The 18,460-nt window shown below is 41.4% G+C and overlaps 1 protein-coding gene across 1 annotated transcript in view; it reads left to right on the top strand.

Moving 5' to 3' along the window:
• Nucleotides 1–18,078, top strand: part of LOC122816205 (vomeronasal type-2 receptor 26-like) — a 189,495-nt gene extending 171,417 nt beyond the window's left edge. The window contains exon 5 of the mRNA XM_044088953.1: nucleotides 17,153–18,078. Coding sequence (XP_043944888.1) covers nucleotides 17,153–18,078 — 926 coding nt within the window. The remainder of the gene's footprint in view (nucleotides 1–17,152) is intronic.
• The last annotated feature ends 382 nt before the right edge of the window (nucleotides 18,079–18,460 follow it).

The following is an 18,460-nucleotide window of genomic DNA, read 5'->3' as shown; positions in this document are numbered from 1 at the left end:
CGGAGTTCCGCTGTGGCAACCCCTAACTGGGAAAAGCCGAAAAAGGCAAACAAAAGTTTACTTGCAGATTTTATATGCAAATTAAGGTATTATGCTTATTTCTACAAATCATAGTAGTATGTGAATTCCTATGTCAACATATGCACATAAGTAGACCTCAGATATCTGTGGGCAAGCTGTGCTGATCTGTGCTGAGCCAAGATGCCCTTGTGAATGTGCAAAACTGCCTGATACATCTCAAATTTCTATACTTAGATATATTTCTATATCACAAGATCACATACAAGATTGGCCAATATGCAATTCAGGTGGACTTCCTCCTAGTAAAAAAGGGCACTGGGGTAGAATCAGTGATCGCAAAGTTATCCCCAGTGTAACAGTCATCCCACAGCATAAACCACTGGTTGCCACAATCAGCTGCAAGCAATGGTCAGAGAGGGCTCTAAGGTCAATAGATTCCAGGCTGAAGACCTGGAAGTTGACTGGAGAGAAAGCACAATAGTTCAATTAATTACTCTGGGTTCTAGCATCCTAAAAAGAAGAGAAAATATGTGGAATTGAAGAAGAATGGCAGTGCCTCGCAACAGCATGTGTGAGGACAACTTAACCAGGGTTCAGCTCCAATCTCACTGCTGTTCATACTGGTGATGGACTACATTAGCAAAGAGGTTGGAGGGGACAGATCAACAAAATTGCTGTATGCAAATTATGTGACATTACAGGCAGACTCTGAGCAAGAATTTCAGCAAAGGATAGGGGAATGGAATGCAAAACTGAAGGCACATAGGATGAAACTAAGTCCAGATAAGATAGTGGCAATGGCAGAAAACTGAGGAATTTCAGAAGAAACAGAGAACTGAGATAGAAGAGAAGATAGTGGAACAGGTTAACAGCTTCAAGCATCTGGAAGGGGTGGTTGAGAAGAAGAGAAGTCTGAATGAAGAGGTCAAAGCTAGAATCAGAGGGGTTGCAGCTAACTGGCATAGAGTGTCAGGTGTAGTGTAGTGTATGACAGAAGGATACCACAGAAGCTGAAAAGTAAGGTGTACAAAACAGAGGTGTGACCAGTACTACTGTATGTCACAGAAACCTAGGCAGTAAAGGCAGACCAGATGAGAAAGCTAGAGTTGATGGAAATGAAGTGTCTGAGAAGGGTGGTAGGATGCCCACTGTGGGACAGACGAAGAAATGAGGACATAAGAGTAGAAGCCAAAACAGCTCTAATTGCAGAAAAGATCAAAGAGAACAGGTTACAGTGGTTTTGGCACATGTGCAGAAAAACAGAAGATAATCTGGTGAAGAAGATTTGAGACAGACAGGAAGACGGTAAGAGGAAATGACGGCATCCAGCAAAGAGTTGGATGGATTATATGAGAGAAGATCTGCGACAGTCAGGCATGAGTATCGAAGAAAGCAAGAGTGTGGTATTGAATACAGAGGTACATTAACAGGTAACATGACATCCCAACCCCATATAGAAAAAAAAATGGAAGAAGGAGGTTGATGATGATGATGATGATGACTGACGTTATCTGCGTCGCAGAACTTTTGTGCATATGTCGTCTTTTCTTTACAGTCTGCAGTGTGTTTTTGCTTCCCTGTTTTTTAGGCATTGCTCTGTATGTATGAAAGACAGTGGAATTAACATCCTTGTTCATGAGTGCCCTGCAAAATCCTTACACCAGCAGTCTCCCCTTGTCCAAATAGCATGCTGTTTGTGTGGCTGGCAGTTATATATCTCTATCGATAGTCTTTAAGTAATGTCAGGGACTTAAGTTTACTGAGCAAATGTTCCCCCAAAAAACAATATCTATAATATTCCAACTGACCAAGATGACATGACTGTTTTCTCTCAAGATTAAATGTCCTAATTACATAAATTTATAATGTGCACAACAGGCATTTTGTATTGAAAGTGATATCTCAACGCCATCTAAAAAGTGTGGAATTGTGTTCTGAGTATGTGCTGATGGATGTGTCTACTGTAATGCTTAACAATCCTTCATCCTAACAATTGTTTAGCCCTTGCAGTTCCCCTCTCAATGAACCTTCCCAAAACACTTACAAGTAGTGACAAACTTACTTCAAATTATGTCAACAACTATAATAGCAGTTGAAAACAGCTGTACTTGACAAAATGCTGTTATAAAAAGTAGCATTTACCTTGTATAAGCAGAGCCTTACTTGCCCTTAACAATTATTTTCAGGTACAGCTGCTGCAGGCTCAGCAATTTCTTTGAGTTCTTCTTTAGCACAATGAGGCTCAGTGCCTCCCCTCATGCTTATATCACACAGATTCGCCTACCAGGTTTCAATGATTTTATTAGTCACCAGATAAAATTATAAACAGTTTCACTCATTATTACTTCTGAATCACTCAATTTGTGCAAAGAGAAAACCTGAAACCTGCTGAGCATCATGCTCAGTTGTCCTCAAGGATGTGCACGTGCCTGGGTCCCTGTGGCTAGCACTGCACATGTGCAGCCAATGCCATATGCAGCCTATGGCATGCACAGCTTATGCACCTGTGCAGTCCATGTCATGCCTTTAGGTGAGAGCTCTAATTCCACATAAGTCACTTTAGTTCTGCTTTGCTAACAGCATAAACACGGATACAGGACTGCCATGTTTCACATCTTAAAGTATTGTTCTGAACCATAATAATACACTACCTATATTAGCCTAGCCGGCCATCTGCCAAGCAAATGAGTTGCCAGTCAACGCCCATCATTCTGCAGCAATTGGTACAGGTAAGAACTGTTCTGGGAATGAATCATGGCTGGAGAAGGAGGGGGCAGTGCTCCTTTTTGAGCACAGAGGAAGTCTGTGTGTGGGGTACAAAACTCTTTATTAACTTCCTGCATAAGGATTACCACCAGAGGATCCTGCAGAAGAGCAATATGAAGGGCCTCAGTATAAGATGTAAACCTGGAGTAGTTTAACCTAGGCAGTCACCCAAGCCACTGGCATCCCTTGAACAGGAGAACAGTGACATCACCATTATATTGACATGAGACAATGACATCCAGACCTTCTAGACCAATGGGAGCCTGAAGTTAGATGGCAGGCACCAGCTATGTGCTGTGAGTTGAACTTAATGTTAGCTACACGTATAACCCGACAAATGCATGCCATCTACAATCTCACTCGGTGCTGTTTTTTTCTCCATGGCCCATGATGTGATTTCAGAGTATAGGAAGCTGCAAAGGAGGTGTTTGGAGCAGCTAAGAGTGCATCAGGGTTGCTATGCTTGATTCATAATGTTCATGTTTTAATATTAAAGATAGTATAGCCTCAATTTCCTATAGTAGAGCTTTTAAATATCAGTGTCACCTCAGTGATAACTTCCATACTTTAAAGTTAGCAATATGACTGATGGATATTACAAGTGTGTGTGTCCATGCATCCTTCCAATTAATTGGGTAAATGGCTTAAGATATTAAGCCTTTGCTGTCATATTGTGACAATACATGTGTGTTAAGATCCTGCCCCCTCCCCCCGCCATGTGCATCCTGATACAATTTTTATTTTGAAGTGTCTACTTCATTGTATTAACTACAAGATTAGAAGTGAAAAATAAGTATAAGCTACATATTTCTTTTTAATTTCTACCTTATCTATTGATATTTGTCAATATACTTGTCTCCTTCCATTATAGTAGCTATGGGGGAATGTATGCCTGAGCAACATTTTTCTTTTTGTAAATTTGTTTTTACCACCCTATTACTCTGTGTTGGACTGCACACTCCTACTGGGTTGTCCAGGTAGATCAACATGTTGACATTTTGTCTTTTAGAATACAAGTGATGAGAGCTGCGAGTTCATGCTCCTTTCTCATTTTTGTATGCTAACAGCCTTGGTTAATTGTATTTGTTGCTCATCCATATATATTACATGTAACTTTATCATCATAAAATATATAGCAGCTTAGTTTGTATCATGTGACCTGCTCTCTCATTCACAGTCATCATTGCTGTCTTTTCTATTACCTACATTTATTTGGTTTATTAATTATTTCTCTCCATTTACAATTCTGTTATATGCAGCAGCATCTAGACTTGCACCCGCCTCTCTGGCAAAGCCTTTCAATTCCTCACAGGTGGCAACACCACCACAACTTCCACAAACACCCACAACATCTGGGTCCCACCCTGCCACAGTCACCTCCACATCCCCTGCCCTGTCCACACCACCCATACCCATCTCTCAAGCAAAGCCTTTCGATCCCCCACAGGTGGCAGCACTACCACCACCACCTCCAGAAGCACCGGGTCCCACCTTGCCACAGTCGCCTCCACATCTCCTGCCCTGCCCACACCACCCACTACAAGCAGCTCTGCATTTGATGCTGGGACTGCCATACTCAGCAGTAGCAGTGCCAGTGGTGGTGATGTCACCCTTCAGCAGCTGGCAGACACTGTGGGGGAGATAACTATCTGGAGGTTAGATGCTCAAATCAGCCAGATAGAGAACTTTTGCAGTAAAACACTGAGTGACATTCCTGTCCAGAACTGTGTCCACCACCTAAGACAGGGTGCAGTGCTGACTGTGCCCAGGATGGTGAGTAAGCTCCCTTTGGATCACAGCTGGCAGAAAGTGAAGCTACAAAACCCCATCTTATCCCCCATCCCGGTGTTCCCCTACTCTATTTTGTCTATGTCTACCCCTGTTTAATCCCACGCTCATCATCATCTTCCCTTTTTTGTCTATCACCATTGTGCTCCCCTTTCCCTCATTGTGGTACACACCCCTGTCAGCCTGTCTATCGTCTGCTGCCACCTAAAGTCTCCATCTTACCTTCCTCTTACTTCTGTTCCTTCCACTCCTGAAGTACCTTTTCTTCATGCATGAAATTTGGCACCCGTCCAGCAAAAAAATTAATTTTACCAGAATTTCTCCACCATTATCCTATTCATTCCTTATTTTTACCTCATGTTCTACCCTCTGATTACTGTCCCTTTTCATCCCTTTCCTATACTCCCATTTCCAAACTTTTTATATGGTCAAAAAATAAATAAACACACATTCCTCATGACCATTTAAAATTTCCAGATCACTTTTCCTTCTTGCTCCTACTGTGTATGGCAGATCATGAGAAGTACTGTGCTAGATAAAACACTAAGTAAAAACTGCTTTAACTACTAACTGTGCGCTGAATGTATTAATGTCTTCCTATATCTTTATAACAGAACCCTACCCCTGATAGCCAATAAACTTGTTAATTCCTGCTCCTTGGTCTGCAATAAAAGTACTGCATTGCCTCCTAGCTATTTATATTATCTTACTCTACTCTAATTTCCAGGTAGTTCCCCTCATCTAGCATCTCTAAAAGTGCTCTCTGATTGTAGCTTGCTACAGATCCCCAACCATGCCCCAAGATTCTCACTACACCTTTCTAAACATACTGGAAAATATTAAGATACAACCAAACACCCTAATACTGGGTGATTTCAACTACCCTGCCATTAATTGGGAAAACTACTCAGGTATCAACTCCTTTTCTCAACGGTTCTTGGAATTCATAAATTCCAACGCCCTGGATCAACTAATCCATTGTCCCACCAGGGGCTCCAATATCCTAGACCTGGTCAATACCAACATGGGAGATAGATGCTCCACACCAGTGGTCACCCCCTCATTGGTCAGGTCTGACCATAAGCAAATCACCCTTGACATCCACATCCCACCCCCACCCCCCAGTAAGGAAACCTCCTTAAAAAACTTCTCCAAAGCCAACTTCAAGCTACTGAAGTCAGAAGTGACAAACTTCACAACACCCACGCAGACAGGATCTGGAAGTTCGACTGCAGAATCTTACACTAAGGCACTGTACGAGCACATCCACTTGTGCATGAATCGTGCCATCCCAAATAGAACCAAGATGCTCTTCTCCAAAAAAGGAAGCCAATCTGGTGGTCCCCTGCTATAAACAAACTATACAACAGAAGGAAGAAACTGTTGCAAAAAAGAGGAAAATCCCAGGATGCAAAAAACTCCCTCACCAGCCTCAGTAAGAAGCTGAGATCCCTCATAAAATCCTCAAAAGCTAGTTACGAAAATAAAATTGCCAAAGATTCCAAAGACAACCACAAGGCATTCTATAGTTATGTCAAGAATCTAAATGGCAATGCTCAGATCTGCTCTGAGTTACAACAGAATGGCATTAAATACACCGATCCCAAGGATATTGCCAATATCCTGACAGATCGATTTAGTGCCAACTTCACTCCCCTCTCACCCCCTAAAGGGCCCATCTCAATACCAAAAGATTGCCAAATTCCGATAATCACGGCCTCACAGGTAGAAACCGCACTCTCCAAAGCTAAGAATACAGCATCCATGGGACCAGATGACATCCAGGGCTGTCTACTACATGAACTACAAAATGAACTGGCACCTCACCTAAGTGTCATGTTTAATCATAGCCTCACCTCAGGCTTCGTGCCCACTGAGTGGCGCACAGCAACAGTTATCCCGCTCCACAAGGGAGGATCCACCTTGGATCCCGGGAACTACCGTCCCATCAGTCTGACAAGCCTGATTTGCAAGGGCATGCAACGCATTATCATGGAACTTATAAACAAAGATGTTGGCAAACTTCAAACACTGGACCCCACCCAGTTTGGGTTTGTGAAGGGCCGATCTTGTCTCCTGAATCTGATTGACTTCTTCAAATCAGTCTCCAGAGCTGTGGACGAGGGTAAGGCAGTCCACACAGCCTATCTGGACCTCACCAAGGCCTTTGACACCATCCCCCACTCTGGAATCATAGATAAACTTACTAAGCTGGGCATAAATCCCTACATCACTCGATGGGTTGCTAACTGGCTTACTGACAGAACCCAGACAGTAAAAGTAGCCAACTCCAAATCCAGCTCCAGACAAGTGACAAGTGGAGTACCTCAGGGTTTAGTCCTGGGACCACCCTTGTTTGGCATCTACTTCTCTGAAGTACAGGCCAACACTAAGGGACTCTGGCTAACAAAGTCTGCAGATGACTGCAAACTGGGAGCCATTATTGAATCCCCAAATTATGTGGATATTCTACAAAAGGGCCTTACAGAAACAGATGCCTGGTGCCAGAGCCATGGGCTCAAGCTTAATGCCAAGAAATGTATAGTTATCCCCTTTGGAAAAAAAACATGTATCCATGAATTACCACATAGGTGGCAGGACACTAAACATCGAAAGTGTGATGAGAGACTTAGGGACACAGGTGGACAGTGGTCTCACTTTCGATAACCACATTGCCACAACAGTCAGGAAATCCTTCTATGTGGCACACCTCATCACTAAGGGCTTTTCATCCAGAAAAAAGGAGGTCATTGTCCCACTGTACTCATCCCTCATTAGACCCATTATAGAGTATAATGCCCGTTTGGTATGTACCTCACAAGACATCTGCAACAGCTGGAAAGGCCACAGAAATACCTCACTAAAAGAATCACAGGCCTAAAGCAGATGGCATATACTGACCGTCTAAAAAAACTCCAGCTATACTCTGTGGCATATCGTCTACTCAGAGGCGATCTCTGCTTAACATACAAGGCCATGTCAAACCCTGAGCTGTTGGACATGCTCCACTTAAAGAAATCCCAATCCCTCAGAGCCACACGCTCCAGGGATCTAAACCTTGTCATCACAATGAACAAAACATGCTGGAGGGATAGGTTCCTGAGCCAGAGACTCCCCATACTCTGGAATAGACTGCCCATACATATCAAGCAGAGTGCCTCATTGGCCCTCTTCAAAAGGAATCTTGATGATTGGATGGGAGATAGGAAATTCACCCCGGGGATCATGTCAGTCGCCCTGCTAGACAGGGGCCTCGAGAAGTAAATATTGTGGGAAGAAATATCCAGGGAATTGTTATGGCTAGGCTTGCATAGGCCCTAGGGCCGATAGCCTAGTACCAACCTATGAACCTATAACCTAGAAGGATGCTACCCTGCTGAACCTCTGCCTGAATACAGTAAACTGAAGTCAGCCCACTACAAACTGCCAAGGTTAAAACTTAATACTGTTCTCCATTTTAAACTGTAAGCTTGCTGAAGTGGGTCTAAAGCACCTATAGTTTGTCCCCCACTACAATCTGGCTTAATCTCAACCCTAAATAAAGAGTAGTCTATCCCCTGCCCTCTAACAATAGTATATCTAACCTTAAAACAACCCCAAAATTTGTATAAAACTATAACAAATCCACTAAAAATTATATTAAAAACAGCTAACCTACAGCTAGTATAATTAAGAGCTGAAATACTTACCATACGGCTCTAGGAAGCCTTAGCCTTAGGAAACCTTGTAGATTGCAAAAGCCCCGCTCCACTCACCCTCGCTATTCTCAGGCTCACTTCGCACTCCTCCCTGCCCCCAATTCCGTCCCACCTCAATACCCCTAAATTTATAGTCCAATAGCCACTCCCCCTCTTACTAGAACATATCAGCTTTCGTCTGGCATAATTTCTCACACCCCCATTCCATTATCTATATTTTAATAGAACCCATCAGTTTTCATCTGGCATTGTCCCACCCCCATTCCAGTACCTATATTTTACCACTCCATCTTCTGGTGTTGTACCACCAGGTAAAACATTTCCTTAACTCACAAGCTTGATCACAAATAATGATATACTTCTCTTTACTACCCCTCTTGCTCACCCCATACCTCCTTACCTTGTATGAAAACCAGTTTCTCACGGGAGTTCAGATCCCGAATGGCCATACTATTACCCCACCTGTAAATCCTCCCACCTTTAACCATACTTACAGTACCGTGTCCTGTCCAACATCTTGTTCACTCTATTAATACATCAATCCCAGACACATTAGCTCTAGATCCAAACACTACCATAAACTTATAAACACATTCCTGAAGTTCATCACTAGGTATAGACCTAGCCTCTCACTTGGTGGTGATATCCACCCTAACCTTGGCCCACTTCAGATAAACATAACCCCTCTACCTGTAATCCAGGCTATAACCCTACAATTAATAGGTCAACTAACTCCCTCCTGGCCTGTCACTTCAATATTAGAAGCATTAATAACAAGGTACATGAACTGCATGCACTCCTGGCTATCCACTCCCCTGAGATTTTCTGTTTATCTGAAACCTGGTTAAAACCTAACACTACAGACAATGAAGTGTTACCACCTGAGTACAACATACACAGGCTGGATCGTGTTTCCAGGAAGGGGGGGTGGGGTAGCTGTTCTCTATAAATCTGAGTTGAATGTCACCATAGATGCTATACAACCATCTCAGATTAATAACTCAGAGATTCTTGCCACCAAATTGCAACTTAATAAAAATAAATGTATCAATATCATCTATATGTACATTCCCCCAGGTAACACTCTATCTACACTTGAAGATACCCTTCACTGGTTATCATGTCACTACTCCCAAGAAACCCAACTACTCTGTGATTTTACCATAGACTGGGGCACCTATTCCTCAGAATCCCCAAACACCCATATTAAGCTGCATGCATTTACCCAAATCATAACCACCCCTACCAGGATAGATAAACCTAACCAAAAAGAAAGCATACTTGACTGGGTTCTCATAAATAGTCACCCTCAATTGTACACCTCTGAGACCCTCCCTGATGATCTAAGCAATCACCTTCCCACCTATATAATTAAGCCCAAAGCCATCAACCCCCAACAACCCTTACTCAGAATGGTTGAGAAACAAAAAAAACTTTGACCCTGCCAAACTCCAACAAGAACTAAACTCATGTAATTGGTCTATTCTAAAACACCTCCCCTTACAGGAAGCAGTTGTATACTTTAACAACAAATTCCTTGAGATCCTTGATTCGCCTGCACCTGTTTGCTCAAAAAGAACAAAGGCAAAAACTGTGCCATGGCTTTCTAAAGAGTCCAAACTCAAAATTACCCTTAGAAACACAGCATGGGCTTTATAGCGTACTACTAAAGACCCCCAAGATCACATTAAATACAGGCAATCTAGGAACGAAACTAAAAAATCCATTTTACAAGACAAAAAACAATACTACTGCAATTTACATTCAATAAATAAAAATAGCCCTCAGAAGTTTTGAGCAGGTTTAAATAAGCTACTACATCCTGGACAAACTTCAACCCCTATCCCCACTGCTACCATTGATAAACCCCCTGAGGATGTCTCAGACAGTTTTAACTAATTCTTTACTGAGACAATTCAAGCCCTAGCTAGCCAACTACCTCCTAGCTCCCTCAGCCCTGAAGGTACCACCCCTAGAAACCAACTCTCATTCAGCTTCCAACCAATCACCACTTCACTTATCCGTACCTTGATCAAGAAATTAAAACCCACAACACTCTCTGCTGATCAACTCCCCGCTGAGTACCTACACAAATCAGCTGATGCTATTGCTTACCCCATCTCAATACTAATCAATCAAACCATAACAGAAGCTAAAATTCCCACCATCTGGAAAATATCCTATGTAATCCCACTACACAAAGTGGGCAGCACTACTGAATTATCCAATTATAGGCCAATAGCTATACTATATCCACTTGCAAAGATTATGGAAAAATGTATTCATAGACAACTGATGCACCACCTAACTCAGAATCACATTATGGCAGACACCCAGCATGGCTTCCGACCTCACCACAGCACTACTTCAGCCCTCCAAGCCTTTACCAACACTATAAACCATAATTGCAACAATAATTATATATCCTTAGCCCTCTTCCTGGATCTTTCCAAGGCATTCGACATGGCTGATCACCAACATTTAATCCACACCCTGAAAACATTCTGTCTAGATACTAAAGCCCTTCAATGGTTTCAGTCCTATCTGAATGGCAGACAGCAGGCTGTCCTTTGGCAAAACAAACTCTCTCACCTCCTACCTAACACCCTTGGTGTACCACAAGGTTCTGTACTAGGGTCCCTGCTGTTCTCCATCTTCAACTGTCATCCCAAAAGTCATCCGTATCCAATATGCTGATGACTCTACCCTTATTTGCTCAGCCACATCTCCAACACATCTATGGTCAGCTACCCAGACCACCTTTAATACAATAGAAAACTGGCTTTCTGATCATTGTCTGATCCTAAATCCCAAAAAAACTAAAATGCTGTTTTTCTCACCAACACATAGGTCTACTGCATTCACCTTTACCATAAATGCAAATGATGGCACAATAATCTCCCATGACCCCTCTACAAAACTATTAGGTGTCATCATAGATAATAATCTAAAATTTGACCTACATGTTAACCAATCTATCAAAACCATCAACAAAAAACTAGGGTCATTTTACAGAATAAAAGCCTTCCTAACCCCTCCAGCTAAAATTGCCATAGCTCGCTCTCACCTTCATTCAACTCTTCTGTATGCATTCCCTCTACTCTCTAATTTAAACAAGTCTGTCCTTAACAAACTCTCAATCTGCTACAACCACATTGCCAGATTTGCCATTGGACTGCCTTTTAGGACACATCATTGTATCAATTGAAACCAGCTTGGGTGGCTTGAACTACCCAGCCTAATCCAGTATAACCAACTGATTATGGCCTATAAAATCCTCTATAATCCAGACAACACTCCTGCACTTAAAAATATTATCACCCCTTATAACAATCCTAGACCACTTTGATCCTCTGACAGACTACTAATTGAAACTAGCAAAATTAATAACACAGCCGGTGACTCTCTCTTTGCCAACTCTGTAGGTAGATGCTGGAATTCTCTCCCAGCTGAAATTACTTTACTTTCCACCCTGTGTCAATTTAAGACAAGACTCAAACAACATCTGACACTTAACTGGCTGTGTCAATGTATCGAGCCCGGCTAACTCTCTAGAATGAGTAAAAACTGTTAAATCAGCTTAATTGTGTAACTTAATCCTGACTTACACTCGGGATTAACTCTAACTTGAGGAATTTGTATAACTTGCTTACATATGTAATCACTGTAAATATTCTATTTGCAATATGTAATGTTGTATCTGTATTAGACTGTGGTGGTGGTGTTGCGGTAGCGTTGTTGCCTCACAGTATGACGTTACCCTGTTCGATTCTCAGCTAGAGTGTCTTCTGTGTGGAGACATGCGTGAATGGGCATACCTTCCTTGAAGGTTGTGCATCAGAGCTGGCAACTTGGCACATAAAAATCTACTGCCAATCATTAGCGGACCGGAGTTTCGCTGTGGCGACCCCTAACCGGGAAAAGCTGAAAGACACAAAAAAATGTTGTATCTGTATTCTTAACTGCTTACCTTGGAGCTTTTCTCCCCGGGCCTCCGCTGAAAATGGACATGCATCCAGTCGGACTATCCCAGTCAACAAATGTAAAATAAATGCCCACATAAACTAAAGAACAAAGCTACTGTTCATCATATAGCAAGAAGCTGAGCTGCCATATTGCACTCCTCCAGCTATTATGTAGAACCACTATTATGCACTATTTATATTAGCCTTTTCTACTATTGCTAGCACAAATGAGCTGAGCATCATTGTATAGTGGTTGACACAGATGAAAACAGGAGAGACAGTGCCCTGTGGAACTATGAGGCAGAGGTCTAGCTTGGCACAGGATTTTACATTTGCTTCAGATGTAACTCATAATGGTGAGCAATGCTGCCACCACTATTACATTGATCTAAAACATAGGCATCCTGACCTCATAGGCCAGTTGTGGGAGGCTGAGGTGAGGGAGCAGACACCACCTATATGCTGTAAGTATGCCATGGCTTTAACATCTACATGAAATCTACCCTCCTAGGCCAGTTGTGGGAGGCTGAGGTGAGGGAGCAGACACCACCTATGTGCTGTAAGTATGCCATGGCTTTAACATCTACATGAAATCTACCCTCCTAGGCCAGTTGTGGGAGGCTGAGGTGAGGGAGCAGACACCACCTATGTGCTGTAAGTATGCCATGGCTTAAACATCTACATGAAATCTACCCTCCTAGGCCAGTTGTGGGAGGCTGAGGTGAGGGAGCAGACACCACCTATGTGCTGTAAGTATGCCATGGCTTGAACATCTACATGAAATCTACCCTCCTAGGCCAGTTGTGGGAGGCTGAGGTGAGGGAGCAGACACCACCTATGTGCTGTAAGTATGCCATGGCTTGAACATCTACATGAAATCTACCCTCCTAGGCCAGTTGTGGGAGGCTGAGGTGAGGGAGCAGACACCACCTATGTGCTGTAAGTATGCCATGGCTTGAACATCTACATGAAATCTACCATGCAATGTCTAATAGACTCACATTGCTTTCTTCACAACCCCTGATGAGATTGAAGAAAATGTGCAGTTGCACAGGAAGAGACTCGAGCACCTCAAGGAGTGCTGGGTATGCCTGTTATAGGCCCTGGGACCACTTCTTTTTGGCATTTACTTCAGTAAAGTCAATGCTGACATCAATGGTCTCTGGCTGACTAAATTGGCAGATGATTGCAAATTAAGAGCAGTCATAGAATCCCCCACAAATACTAATGTTCTCCAGGAAGGGCTGACACAGACAAATAACTTGTGTCAGAGCCATGGACTAAAACTAAATGCAAAGAAATACATAACAGTATCCTTCAATAAGCCATCTACCCCTGGTAACTATCATATTAACAACACACCCCATAAGTCGAGCAAGTAGTCTGGGACTTAGGGACACACATAGACAGTAATCTAGCCTTTGATCATCATGTGTCTGCAGTGGTGAGGAAATCATTCTATGCTACACAACTTATAAACAAAGGAATGGCATCTAGGTCCAAGGAGGTCATTCTTCCACTGTATTCGGCATTCATCAGACCTATTATTAAGTACAATGTCCCCTATGGTATTTATCTAATGAGGCACATCCAACAATTGAAATGTCCGCAGAGGATCCTCATTAAAAGAATACAGGGGATAAGTAATATGTCCTATGCAGACTGCCGCAAAGCCCTATCCCTGTATTCTGTATGCCTACAGGCTTTTGAGGGGAGACTGATACCTGGCATGCAGGCATTGCCAGATGCCATCCTGACAGACCTCTTGCATATCTGCAAAACAAACAGTACCAGAATCGCTCATTCTAAATACTTAAACCTTGCCTGTGATATAAATAGGACCTGCTGGAGAGAAAGGTGTGCATCCCAGAGACTACCTTCTCTGGAACGGGCATCCCATCCATGTGAAAAAGAGTTTCTCCTTAACTCAATTCAAGTGCAACTTCGACAATTGGATGGGATACAAGAAATTCATCCTTGGTTTGGTATCTATATTTATAATGGACACAGACACCCTGTTAATGTTTCATCTCCCAGGCCCCTACTTGTAAATGTTTCACCTTCCAAACCCGTTTAAACTTATCAAGGGTACCAGAACTTGTCAGAGATTTGAGATGCATGGCTAGGCTTAAAAAGGTCATTAGCCTAGTACATACCTATGAACCTATGAACAGGTATGGTTGCTTGACTGACATGTTAAAAAAGTCACTTGTCATGCCAGCAGGAGAATACCTTTAAAATTACAGGTGATGAAGGCTGTGGATTCATGTCTCTCTAGATGCTGATTATTGGCACATCACTGCTACAATGGGGTGGTTGTTTCATGACCTTTGCATTATAGTACATGATTAGTAGCCACCCTGAGATGTTTTATCTTCCTTTCTTCATTGTATTTGTACTTTTCTCTTACCACCAACCCTTTTCATTCATTATTTTTCCAATATATCAGTTTTTTTACTTTGTTTCTCTCCATTTCCTTTACATTTATTTCCTGCTGCCATTCAGCCCTGCTACCCTATCACCATTAGCTAAAAAAAACACTGCCACCAACACCATAGGCAGAAGTGTCCTCAACTACCCATGTAGCCTCCAACTCCAGAATAGCGCAAATAGCTGCCACCAGCCCTGCTCAGGACAGGTGGCTGCATGCTCAAATTAGTTGGCTCAGAGACCCACCTCTGATGACTCATGGAGTCCCAAAACCACCTTATAGTTGCATTAACAATGGAGCCAGGGCCTAGTGGTGAGTGGAAGCCATGGCAGAACTCTTACAGGTCGTGGTTAGCAAGGAGTGCAGCTGTGCACCCCATTTTATCCACCATCCTAGTGCTTCCCCTCACTTTTGTGTATCTGCTCACCTCTATTTGTTGCCTAGCCCTCCCCATCACCATTGTCTTTCCACTATGTGTCTGATGCCTCCTCTTCCATTCTTCCCCATCCTTGATTTTGTCAGCACCTCTCCTGTTGGTCTTGTCTGTCTTGTTTGTTTCTCTGCTTCTGATACTACCCTAACCCTCTTACCTTCCTCTTACTTCCATTACTACCTTTACCAAATTATCTTCTCTTTATATATAAGAAAGAGAGAGATATAGATATATAGATATAGAAAGATATAGAGGTCTATGTCAGAAGCCCAAGTTTTTCAGAAACTCGAAATGCATATTGTTGAGATGATATGACAAAGTTTTTGAAACCTCAGACTTCAAAAAGCAACAAAAACTGACCTTTTTTTTATGTCTTTGCATGGGTGTAAACCCCCTGTGCCCCTCACACCCCCTGCATATTATATATAGCAACTCTGAGATTGCACTACAGTGGGGAAAAGGGTAAATTCCCTGATCCTCACTGTATGCAATCTCCATTCAAAAGTTTCAAGTTTACAGAACTAGATGATATTGTCTTGGCAATATGAATTTCTAGTTACTGAAAACTTGAGATTTTGAAGGAGACTCATATATAAATATAGACAGATATATTTATCTATATATAAATAAATATTATATATATATATATATATATGTATGTATATATATATATATATATATGTATATATATATATATATGTATATATATATACATATATATATATATATACATATATATATATATATATATATATATATATATATATATATATAGTTAAATAGATATAGCTGTATAAAATGGCCACCTGAACCAAAATAAGAAAACTAATTCCTCTTTCCCCCACCTCCGTACTGCTCATTCCTTAATTCCTTACCTAATGTTTTACCCTCTGCTTGTTTCCACCTTTTCACAACTTTCCTATATTTCCATTTGTAGACTTTAATTTGGCCAAAGAATAGAACAGCACACAAACATTGTGGCCCTTTAATGCTGCTACCTTACATATCCTTCTTGCTGCTAGTGTGTGAGCAGGGTTGCACAGAACATGACCAAGGCACACATGGATGATCAAAGAGTACTGCTGGTGTTTGTACTTCCCTGCTACTACACATGCAACTACCTTCTCTTCCTGCAGTCCACACTGTAGCCACAACAGGTATATTTAATGAAGTGTTTTTTGCACACTCTTGCCTAACCATATGCATTGTTAATGACCATTGAGGCTCATCACACAGACACAGTTAATGGTAGAGGGCTGGCCATGGTCATGTTTGCACTGTTTCTGAATGCCAGGGACTTTGTATGAGTACTGATTTCGAGGCTACAAGTCATAAAACCCATTTGTTCCATATTGAAATTTGCCCTAGGTAACATTTTTTTTTTTATTTTCCTTGACCAGAGGAAATCTCGAGGGTGTCCTTTGGTACAGTAATGAGTCCAGTATTTGCCAAGTTACTTTAGGTGCCGAGACAGATCAATGGAAATACACACGTGAATTATTCAAAACTGTTGCATTTTATACCCATCTTATTCATGCCATTTTTCTGCGATGAGCTGGCTCTAATGTGGATTTTCCAAAGTTTGTTGATTCAGTAAATAAAAGTGCTATGTTCTTAACCTTTACAGTAAAGATGTTGAGATGCTGTATTCAAAGAAAGTGCCACCTTAAAGGTTTATTTTTATGCTGTGACAGTCCATTGCATTCTTTTTTATCAACAAACATCATAATCAACACTGACTATGGTTTTGAGCATTAAAAAAGAAGAATAAATATTAATGTAAACATAATCGTTTATCACTGTAATTATGATCTAAACATGGTACTTAAATTTAATACAGTTTAAAATCTATGTAAGGCTATTAAAACTACCAGCATTTGTGTGGCATTGGTTTACATTTGTGTGGCATTGGTTTGTATTTGTGAAAAGATTTAATGTACAACACAATAAAAATGAAATGTGGGGCTGTCTGTATATAAAATAAGCCTTACCTAATTTACCTAATATCAGCAGCAAAGAGTAATTTACAGTATAAACCTTCTCTTCATAGATTCAGTTGAGTGTCTAAAGTGTCCAGATGAGGAATGGCACAATGAACAAAGAGATTACTGCATCATGAAACCAGTCGAATTTCTTTCATTTGAAGAACCCTTGGGCATGGCACTAACTTCCATTACTATTGTGAGTGCACTGCTTCCTGCAGTCATTTTGATTGTGTTTATCAAGCATAGAGAGACACCTATTGTTAAAGCCAACAACCGGGACATTAGCTATACTCTCCTTTTGGCCCTCATCTTGTGTGCTCTCTGCTCATTTATTTTCATTGGGCGCCCATCCAAAATAACATGCATGCTCCGACAGCAAACATTTGCTGTAGCCTTTGCTTTGTGTATCTCTTGTGTACTGGCTAAAACAACAATGGTAGTTATTGCATTTAATGCTACAAAACCAAATAGCAGCCTAAGGAAGTATGTTGGTCCAACCCTTCCTAATATTATAGTCCTTGTCTGCACATTGGTTCAGGTCACCATTTGTGTCACATGGTTACAAACACTTACACCTTTTGTAGAAAGAAATATGAAGTCACAACCTGGAAAAGTAATACTTCAGTGCAATGAGGGCTCGGTCATTGCCTTCTGGTGCATTCTTGGATACATGGGCATTCTTGCCAGTATAAGTTTTCTATTAGCCTTTTTGTCTCGAAACCTACCAGACAGTTTTAATGAGGCAAAATACATCACCTTCAGTATGATTGTGTTTGGCAGTGTATGGCTGTCATTCATCCCTGCATACCTGAGCACAGCTGGTAAGTATATGATTGCTGTTGAGCTATTCGCCATCTTATCATCAAGCACTGGTATGCTTGCCTGCATATTTATTCCCAAGTGTCATATTATCTTGCTAAGACCTGAAATGAATAGTAAAGAATATCTCATAGGGAAAGGGTCTGTTAATAAAACCATTAAAGTGTTCTGACTGTATAGACAATATATTATAATTGTACTGATACCACAGGTATTTATTAAATTATTTAGCAATGTATTTTCTGTCCACATTAGTACTTTATGAGCATCAGAGGGAAAGGAAAAGCTACTTAAATTATTAAATATAAATAAAGTGAGAAAGAAACTCGAAGAATGCAGATTATCAGAAATGGACCATCACATGTTAATAAGGTCCAGGGCAAAACTTTTTTTTCTGATAATCAATGTGGACACCTGCACAACTTGAATACATTTTTCAAGAATATACATGTTCATTCAAAAAACAGTGAAAAGGGAACAACAAAGGAGGATACAACATGGCCTGTTTTCCTTTCTTTTCTTTTCTTTCTCTGTCCTCATTGCTAAGGAGGGCA

This window comes from Protopterus annectens, chromosome 12.part0, assembly GCF_019279795.1.
Source record: "Protopterus annectens isolate FY-2018-M chromosome 12.part0, PAN1.0, whole genome shotgun sequence".
Lineage (NCBI taxonomy): Eukaryota > Metazoa > Chordata > Ceratodontiformes > Protopteridae > Protopterus > Protopterus annectens.
Note: the sequence above shows the minus strand (reverse complement) of the source record. Positions and strands in the feature narration are given on the sequence as shown.